Genomic DNA, 9,986 nt, shown 5'->3' on the forward strand with positions numbered 1-9,986 from the left:
TGGCTGCTGTCTCCACCAGGGGGGGGGGCGTCCAGCTCAATGCTAACACACAGGTAAACAACAACAACGGTGAGCAACACAAGTCAACAACACACAGGCGGTAAACAACACACACCTGAGGGAGCTGTCAATCAGAGAGAGTGTGTTACCTGTGGAAGCCCAGCTGGTAGGTGACCACGTCAGCGATGGCCTGAGTGTCAGCAGCTGAGCCGGACCTGAGGAGAACACACATCAACACACGTTAACACACACACATCAACACACACAACACACACACACGTTAACACACACAACAACACACGTTAACACACAGTAACACACACACATCAACACACAGTAACACACACACAACACACAGTAACACACACACATCAACACACAGTAACACACACACACATCAACACACAGTAACACACACACATCCACACAGTAACACACACACATCAACACACAAGTTAACACACACAACACACACACACACATCAACACACACACACACACTAACACACAGTAACACACACACACATCAACACACAGTAACACACACACACACACAACACACAGTAACACACACACACACATCAACACACAGTAACACACACACACATCAACACACGTTAACACACACTCACCAACACACAACACACACACATCAACACATGTTAACCTGTTCCACTCTGAGCCTGTTTTTCAGGTCTCAGGCTCGAAAATGACATTCCCAGAACAAATGACCATATCTTCCCTTCTAAAAGGGTTAAATTAATAATCTTTTCTCAAAGTAATGATAAACCTGTGAGTTGGATGTAGAAGTGTCAGAATCAATATAAATGTTTTTTATTTTAAAGAAAATTCAGATTGAACATAGTAAAAAACTGTAAATTATAGTGTCCGTCCAAAAATTATTTTTTACAGATAGTGAAAACTACCCTTGGATGATGGGTTAGTAGACTAAAAGCTTTAGGAATCCAAAGTACAACATATAATAAGTACCCTGTATCAAGATTGATGCAAAACAAGTGAAATTTGACCTTTTTAGAGAGATTTAGCCAAAAACTGGGCCATCTGGGGTCATTTGGGTGGATTTGACCTATCTCTGGCCCCCCTTGCTCGATCTGGTTGGTTGACATACCCTTGTGACCGTTAGAGCCAATAGAATCGAAGGAGGAGGCTCCCACCCAGACAGGTTGTAAAGAAAAAATGTGGTTGCTTCGCGTGTGGAAAGCGAAACCAAACTGGAGGAATGTCTCCTTCTGGAGTTTGGAAACTAAAACGCAGTTGTATTGCTTATGGATTATCAGAAATAATTTCAAAGAAGGCACAGACACATAGGATGAACCTATGGATTAACTGCAGCATCGTTTTTTTATCGTTTTAATGCCATTGAAGACCAAGGTGAGCCATATTTACGTGTTTAGCTTCTTGGCTCCACATGTGATGATGTACGCTTTCGTTTATAGCGTCGCGAATGTTTATCACTGAGTGTTGAGGTGGGCACCGTTAGATTCAGTGTCTCCAGGACACCAAAAAAGAGTGTTTGGTTGTGCATCTAGGATAAGTAATAAGGGAGTTCTGAGTGAGTTTATGTGTCTTTGTCGGTCCCGTTTTTTCGATCGAGGCTAATTCAGAGGCTGAGTGCTAGCATTGTGGGTTTTTTTTTGAAAAAAAAAAATTAAAAAGATCAGTTAGCTGAGTTTCTTCCCGTTACATGGATATAACACATTCATAGTTTTATTCAATATTAAGATTCCTTAGACGTTGTTTCCTGCAAATGACGCGTTTATCCGCCCGGTACCGGGGGGAAGGCGTGAAACAGGTTAACACACACACTCAACACACACTCAACACACGTTAACACACACACTCAACACACGTTAACACGCACATCAACACACGTTAACACACACCAACACACACACCTCAACACATGTTAACACACACACACTCACCAACACACGTTAACACACGTTAACACACACACACTCAACACACGTTAACACACACACACTCAACACACGTTAACACGCACATCAACACACGTTAACACACACAACACACAGTAACACATATCAACACAGTAACACACAGACACACACAGCAACACATATCAACACAGTAACACACAGACACACACAGTAACACACAGTAACACACAGACAGTAACACACACAGTAACACACAGACACACACAGTAACACACAGACAGTAACACACACAGCAACACATATCAACACAGTAACACACAGACACACAGAGTAACACACATCAACACAGTAACACACAGACACACAGTAACACACAGACACACACAGTAACACACACAGTAACACACAGTAACACACACAGCAACACATAACACAGTAACACAGACACACAGACACAGTAACACACACCAACACACGTTAACACACACTCAACACACGTTAACACACACACTCAACACACGTTAACACACACATCAACACACGTTAACACACACATCAACACACAGTAACACATATCAACACAGTAACACACAGACACACACAGTAACACACACAGCAACACATATCAACACAGTAACACACAGACACACACAGTAACACACACACAGCAACACACACAGTAACACACAGTAACACAGACACACACAGTAACACACAGACACACACAGTAACACACAGACACACACACAGTAACACGGACACACACAGTAACACACACAGCAACACACACAGTAACACACAGACACACACAGTAACACACAGACACACACAGTAACACACACAGTAACACAGACACACACAGTAACACACACAGTAACACACAGACACACACAGTAACACACAGTAACACATATCAACACAGTAACACACAGACACACACAGTAACACACACAGCAACACATATCAACACAGTAACACACACAGTAACACACACAGTAACACAGACACACACAGTAACACACAGACACACACAGTAACACACAGTAACACCACATTAATATATGGTGATAATAAGGAGCTAGAGATGTGGACGTACCTGCAGCAGAAGATGCGGTCGTGGATGGGAGTCAGTTTGTCCGTCACCCTGTTAGCGATGTACGCTCTGAGAGACAGACAGGCAGACAGACAGTTCAGAGGACACAGTCTTTATGTACATAATCAGATGATTGATTATCTCATGTTTATTGATCGGTACCCGGTGGTGGTCCTGGAGTCCGCTCCGATCACCACGCCTCCATCATACTCTACTGCCATGATGGTGGTCTGCACAGAGAGACAGACAGGTGAGAGACAGACAGGAGAGACAGACAGGTGAGAGAGACAGGTGAGACAGACAGGTGAGAGAGAGACAGACAGGTGAGAGAGACAGTAGGTGTAATGTGGAGGTGGCCCAATACTTCTGTTTATAAAGTGTGTGTACATTATTGACAGTATAGTCACTGTTTGGTGTATTCTGTTTAGCTTCTACTGCATATATATCTCTTCTAATTCATGTCCTCTCTACCTTCTGCTGGGATGAAGACATGTCCCAATGTGGGATCAACAAAGCATCTCTCTATCATCCGTTATCGGACACCGTCTCGTCTCCAGGTGAGCCTATTATCGATCCAGGCCGGGGGTGAGCCGGGTGAAGTGTGTCCGATAATAGACTCACTTGATTAAAGTTCCACTGCTTTATTCAGAGTTAGCATTAGCCACCGTTAGCTCCTGAACTGCTGTCTCATCCAGACGCAGAGGTTAATATCTCTTTAAAAGCTGTATATTATCTGTATATTTCGTCTCCTCTCAGGACCCGGAGCCGGTACTCACCCCGGTGCTGACTTCCTGAGAGGTCCAGTCCGGAACCAGAGAGTTCTGGTTGATATTCTGAGAGAAAAACGGACTCATAGTTGCTGCCGCCATCTTGTCACTGTGTACTGAGGGCTTCTTCTCCCTTGTAGCGGGTGAGTGGCGGGAACGCTCTTAAAGGCGCAGTACCGCCCTCTGCTGGATGGTAGTATACATATGACATAATTATCATGAAAGTACAATAAATGACCACTTTCTGGTTAAAACTGCCATTTCTGATCCTTAACATTTTAAAGTTAATATCGGTTATTTTAACTCCACAAAGAGGCAGTTTTGTTCCGGCATGTAACGGGACAGCCTGCAGTGGGGTCCTGAGCGGAAACCGGAAGAGAAGGTAAACAGCGATTCTGCTTCGAAAATATCTCAAAAATCATTTAAAAATCACTTTAAAATCACCTTTAAAGGCTGAATTCAACGTGTTTAACACCATGTGTTGCTCTTTAATGAGCCATTGTACCTGTAGTAGTAAGGTGTTCTGTCTAACTGAGAGAAACAGCCGTTAAACCAGAGTCCCTTTATAGAAAGAGTCATTTTAATCCCGATATTTAACATCAGATACTCAGAAATAAACTCGCGATTGAAATGATTTCACAGCTTCTTTATCATCAGGAGGATCTAAAGTTAACTTCGGCTTTAATTTAAATCACCCAGCGCTGTTAGATGTACTGCTTTCTGACAGATACATGCGTTAAAGTCTGAATCAGCGGGGTTTTACAACATGTTTACTATAAGATTATACCTCTTTATTAAAGTGTTTTTACTTTAATAATATGTAATAAAAGGACAGACTGTTATCTGACCAGACTCCATTAACATGCATTATAATCCTGGACATTAAGCTACAAAAACACCTTATTGTTTGTGTATCTAATCTTTAATTCAGGTTGGATATGAAACAATAGTTTATTGAGTTCTGCCAGACGATAGCAGCTGTGTTATTATATGTTGTTCATGTTTCATGATATTAAACTTGCTTGTGTTTCAGATGACGGTCCACAACTTGTACATATTTGACCGCAACGGCAGCTGTCTGTATTACAACGAGTGGAACCGCAAGAAACAGGCGGGGATCTCCAAGGACGAGGTGAGACAGCTACCTGACTGTCTGTCTGTCTGTCTGTCTGTCTGTCTGTCTGTCTGTCTGTCTGTCTGTCTGTCTGTCTCTCACCTGTCTCTCTCTCTCACCTGTTTTTCTGTCTGTCTGTCTCTCACCTCTCTCTCTCTCTCACCTGTATGTCTGTCTTGTCTGTCTGTCTGTCTCTCTCTCACCTGTCTCTCTCTCTCACCTGTCTGTCTGCAGGAGTTTAAGCTGATGTACGGGATGCTGTTCTCCATCCGATCCTTCGTCAGTAAGATGTCTCCTCTGGACATGTATCCTTCACAGCTACCTGTCTCTCTCTCTGTATACATGTCTGTCTGTATACCTGTCTGTCTCCCAACCTGTCTGTGGTCCTTAGCTACCCGTCTGTCTGCAGGAAGGAGGGCTTCCTGTCCTTCCAGACCAGTAAATACCGTCTGCATTACTATGAGACACCCAGCGGCCTGAGGTTCATCTTAAATACTGACCTGTCTGTGGTTAATGCCAGAGAGACACTGCAGAGCATCTACAGCAGCGTGAGACACACACACACACACACACACACACACACACACACACACACACACACACACACACACACACACACACACACACTCACACACACACACTCACACTCACACACACACACACACACACACACTCACACTCACACTCACACACACACACCAGAGTTCCCGTTAGCCGGTAATTACCGGACAATGACCGGTAAAATATGCTGAAGTCCGGCAAATCTAAATCTCTCCGGTCAAAATGTCCGGTCAAAATAATTTTCCCTTAGCGCAATACCGCATCAGTTGCGCCACTTATGTGACAGACAAGAATAGTATGTGACAGACAAAAGAGTATGTGACAGACAAAAATTGTCAATTCTAATGTCTAACACTTAATGTGGAGAAAGAGATGTCCTGTATGGGTTGATTGTGCGTTGATCTGTTGGTAATGCCTCGGGGTTCCGGTGGGCATGTAAACAAATGCATAATGCTGCGCTATACTTTGTGGCCTCATCCGGTTGCATAGCGACGCTTATTGTTTAGGTGTCTTTTAACAAGCAGGTAGTCATATCATTAGCTAGAACTAGCTAGATCTGATCGATATGGACATAAATGCGAGTAAAGTCTAATCTGACAGGAGAGAGAGATCGGCTGCTGCTGACGAGTCGACACGCAGCTCTGCATGATCCCCTGCAGCGGCGAGCAGAGCAAAACACACTTCAGGTTAGAAAATCACACGTAGCTATTTTAATTACCTCTCAAACTACCTAAACTAGTTATAGATATGTTTAGTTTTACTGTCGGGTCACTCATTACTGGATCCGCGAGCTGCATGATACTGACGGGCTGTCAGGAGAAGGAGAGAGCGCTCCGTTTATTATTCCCGCGTTTTTGTAAATTACTGTACACTTTTGAATAATGTAGTTAATCTACTATAATTAGTTTGTTTAATGTCGAATCATATCAATTTGTTTTAAAGCTCAATAAATAACAAAGAAGACCTTTAACCGGCACTTATCTAATTTTGTCCGGAAGATTTCAACTTTAACGGACATGTTGACCGGCAAAAAAATATTCTAACGGGAACTCTGACACACACACAGATGTTTTACTATAATGTCTGATGTTGATCTTGTATAATATAAGAACATGAGTCAGGATACAACCTGAAGCTGATTCTGAGTCAGGGCTTTTATTGTGAACGATCTGCAAGATTACAGTCAAACCTCATTTACCTGTCTCTCTCTCACCTCACCTGTCTCTCTCTCACCTGTCTCTCTCTCACCTGTCTCTCTCTCACCTGTCTCTCTCTCACCTCACCTGTCTCTCTCACCTGTCTCTCTCTCACCTGTCTATCTCTCCAGCTGTATGTGGAGTACGTGGTGAAGAACCCGGTGTGTGTGTTGGGTCAGAGTCTGGACAGCGAGCTGTTCGGCACCCGCCTGGACGCCTTCATCAGAGCGCTGCCCTACTACAGCCCCCGAGCTGCCTGACACACACACACACACACACACACACACACACACACACACACACACACACACACACTGTTTTGTATTTATTTGTTGGAATAAAGTCTCTTAACATGCGACTGCAGTCTGTTTGTGTTTGGACACCTGGACGTTTAAAGAGGTCTCTCTTCCTGTAGTTCTATAGATCTTCATCGGACCCCTTTGTTTACTTCAGGAACATAGTGACATCACTATGGAACACTCCTATTGGCTAGCGCTCCAACACATTGTACGTGATAGGCTAAGGGGCGGGACATCTCTAAGCTGGTTGACCAATCACAACAGAGCCGGCCAGCTAACCAATCAGAGCAGCTCTGGTTTCAGACAGAGGGTGAACAGAGCATCACACGAGAGAAATAAAGAGCTTTTTGAACATTATGAGATATTTCTAAGAAAGGACCAAATGCCCTAAACTGGAAGAGCTCAGCTGTGATTGGTCGGTTTAAGCTTTGTTGATAAATGAACATATTTGTATTGGATTAATTGCAAACATTAAAGGAAAAACAAAGTCTTTCCTTATTTTACAAAGATCTGTCTAAAGTTGATTTCGGTGCTGTTTTGTTTATATTTTATAAAATACTCCATGTGTATATCTTTTAATATATTAAAGGTGTATATAGCTGCTTAATTTATATTTTATAATCTCATTATACATTTTCCTTTGCCTTAACGACTCTTGAACTGCTGTGAATTTCCCGATTTGAGATTAAATTCAACTCCTCATCATGTTCGGTAACAGCTAACGGCTAACAGCTAACGGCTAACAGACCTTCATTAATTTAAAGAATTAAAACGTTAATTACGTAACAGAGAACTGTCACTGTGACCTACTGAACTCACAAAGAGATTAACTGATTGCTAAGCACACACACACACATCAACATCTGTGTTAGCACACGGAGCTAATGCTAGCACGGCAGTTTAGGATAACCTTGGATTAAAGCAGATTTTCCTGTTTGGAGACGAGTGATCAGCAGGAAGTCATACAATTTGTGTGTGTGTGTGTGTGTGTGTGTGTGTGTGTGTGTGTGTGTGTGTGTGTGTGTGTGTGTGTGTGTGTGTGTGTGTGTGTGTGTGTGTGTGTGTGTGTGTGTGTGTGTGTGTGTGTGTGTGTGTGTGTTTTCAGACAGTGTATCCCTGTAGTGATATAATCTCTAATCCCAATGAAAAACATACTGCCAACCAACAACCTCCACACACAGTTTGAACCAAGTCCACAGCAAGTCTTTAGAAAAGTCTTCAGAAAAGTCTTTAGAAAAGTCCTCGGAAAGTATTTAGAAAAATCTTTAGAAAGTCCTCAGAAAGTCATTAGGCGCGTTCACACCAAGTACTTTGCAGTACTTAGTTCCGGCACTCAGAGCCCCGGCACTTATTACCCCAGGGCATTTAGTACAGATCGCGTTCACACCGGAATAAGTTCCCTGAGGGAAGATTACGCAAATGAGCCGCTGACGTCACTTCGCTGGGACTCCCAGCAGCTTCTACTGAAGCCTTCAGAGTAAATCGCCAGAACGCCGACACCTCCTCATCTCCACCGCTCCCATGTTTTCTTTTGTGTTGCCATAAGTTAGTCTCTCTGCGTTTGTGCGCTGGGCGAATGCTAATGCTAATAATGCTAATGCCAGGATAATAAAATGGCAGCTCTACAAAACATTTCAGTGTTGTACGGGGCGTGGTTTGCAATTCTCCCAGCCAATCAGAACTGGGGCACTTTTTTCCCCAGGAAAGTACCATCTCTCAGCAGGCACTAAACATGGGGGTAAAAGTTCCAGAGATGAAGTGCTCTTTTTGGTGTGAACGCGACATGAGGGGTACTAACGGAACTAAACGCGAAAAGTACGGTGAAAAGTACTCCGGTGTGAACGCGGCTATTAGAGAAGTCCTCAGAAAGTCTTCAGAAAAGTCTTCCGAAAGTCCTCAGAAAAGTCTTTAGAAAGTCTTCAGAAAGTCCTCAGAAAGTCATTAGAAAGTCTTTAGAAAGTCCTCAGAAAGTCTTCAGAAAAGTCCTCAGAAAGTCCTCAGAAAAGTCCTCAGAAAAGTCTTTAGAAAAGTCTCTAGAAAAGTCGTTAGAAAGTCTTCAGAAAAGTCTTTAGAAAAGTCCTCAGAAAATTATTTAGAAAAGTCCTCAGAAAGTCTCAAGAAAAGCCTCTAGAAAAGTCCTCAGAAAGTCATTAGAAAAGTCTTTAGAAAGTCCTCAGAATGTCTTCAGAAAAGTCTTTAGAAAGTCCTCAAAGTCTTCAGAAAAGTCTGTAGAAAGTCCTCAGAAAAGTCCTTAGAAAAGTCCACAGAAAGTCTTTAGAAAAGTCTCTAGAAAAGTCTTTAGAAAGTCCTCAGAAAAGTCTTTAGAAAAGTCCTCAGAAAGTCTTTAGAAAAGTCATCAGAAAGTCTTTAGAAAGTCCTCAGAAAGTCTTTAGAAAAGTCCTCAGAAAGTCTTTAGAAAGTCCTTATAAAGTCTTCAGAAAAGTCCTCAGAAAGTCTTTAGAAAAGTCCTCAGAAAGTCTTTAGAAAAGTCATCAGAAAGTCTTTAGAAAGTCCTCAGAAAGTCTTTAGAAAAGTCCTCAGAAAAGTCTTTAGAAAAGTCCTCAGAAAATTATTTAGAAAAGTCCTCAGAAAGTCTCTAGAAAAGTCTTTAGAAAGTCCTCAGAAAGTCTCCAGAAAAGTCCTCAGAAAGTCCTCAGAAAAGTCCTCAGAACGTCCTCAGAAAGTCTCTAGAAAAGTCTTTGGAAAGTCCTCAGAAAGTCATTAGAAAAGTCCTCAGAAAGTCCTCAGAAAATTATTTAGAAAAGTCCTCAGAAAGTCTCTAGAAAAGTCTTTAGAAAGTCCTCAGAAAGTCATTAGAAAAGTCCTCAGAAAGTCTCTATAAAAGTCCTCAGAAAGTCCTCAGAAAAGTCTTTAAAGAGTCCTCAGAAAGTCCTCAGAAAAGTCTTTAGAAAGTCCTCAGAAAGTCTCCAGAAAAGTCCTCAGAAAGTCCTCAGAAAAGTCCTCAGAAAGTCCTCAGAAAGTCTCTAGAAAAGTCCTCAGAAAGTCCTCAGAAAAGTCTTTAAAAAGTCATCAG

At 42.4% G+C, this 9,986-nt stretch overlaps 2 protein-coding genes across 2 annotated transcripts; one reads left to right on the forward strand and one right to left on the reverse strand.

Annotated features, from left to right (window-relative positions):
- Positions 1–19: 19 nt before the first annotated feature.
- On the reverse strand, positions 20–3,959 carry psmb6 (proteasome 20S subunit beta 6; the record flags this gene model as incomplete). Its single annotated transcript, XM_034143331.1, is given in 5 exon segments — positions 20–42; positions 150–215; positions 3,019–3,084; positions 3,178–3,245; positions 3,792–3,959. Coding segments are annotated over 5 exon segments (316 nt in total), but the record flags the coding sequence as incomplete, so codon positions are not given.
- A 120-nt stretch (positions 3,960–4,079) lies between these two features.
- Positions 4,080–7,011, forward strand: trappc1 (trafficking protein particle complex 1). Its single transcript, XM_034143342.1, has 5 exons — positions 4,080–4,164; positions 4,816–4,914; positions 5,131–5,201; positions 5,306–5,444; positions 6,785–7,011. Exons 2-5 carry the CDS (start codon positions 4,816–4,818, stop codon positions 6,911–6,913), a joined length of 438 nt encoding a protein of 145 aa, XP_033999233.1. The 5' UTR covers positions 4,080–4,164; the 3' UTR covers positions 6,914–7,011.
- Positions 7,012–9,986: the final 2,975 nt, after the last annotated feature.

The sequence above is a fragment of the Trematomus bernacchii genome, unplaced genomic scaffold, assembly GCF_902827165.1.
Source record: "Trematomus bernacchii unplaced genomic scaffold, fTreBer1.1, whole genome shotgun sequence".
Taxonomy (NCBI): Eukaryota; Metazoa; Chordata; class Actinopteri; order Perciformes; family Nototheniidae; genus Trematomus; species Trematomus bernacchii.

Excerpts from the sequence above, each read along its gene's own strand:
- trappc1 (XM_034143342.1), top strand. The coding sequence starts at position 4,816 with ATGACGGTCCACAACTTGTACATATTTGACCGCAACGGCAGCTGTCTG. Across the intron at positions 5,202-5,305 it reads AAGATGTCTCCTCTGGACAT|GAAGGAGGGCTTCCTGTCCT; the intron begins GTATCCTTCACA and ends GTCTGTCTGCAG. Across the intron at positions 5,445-6,784 it reads TGCAGAGCATCTACAGCAGC|CTGTATGTGGAGTACGTGGT; the intron begins GTGAGACACACA and ends CTATCTCTCCAG.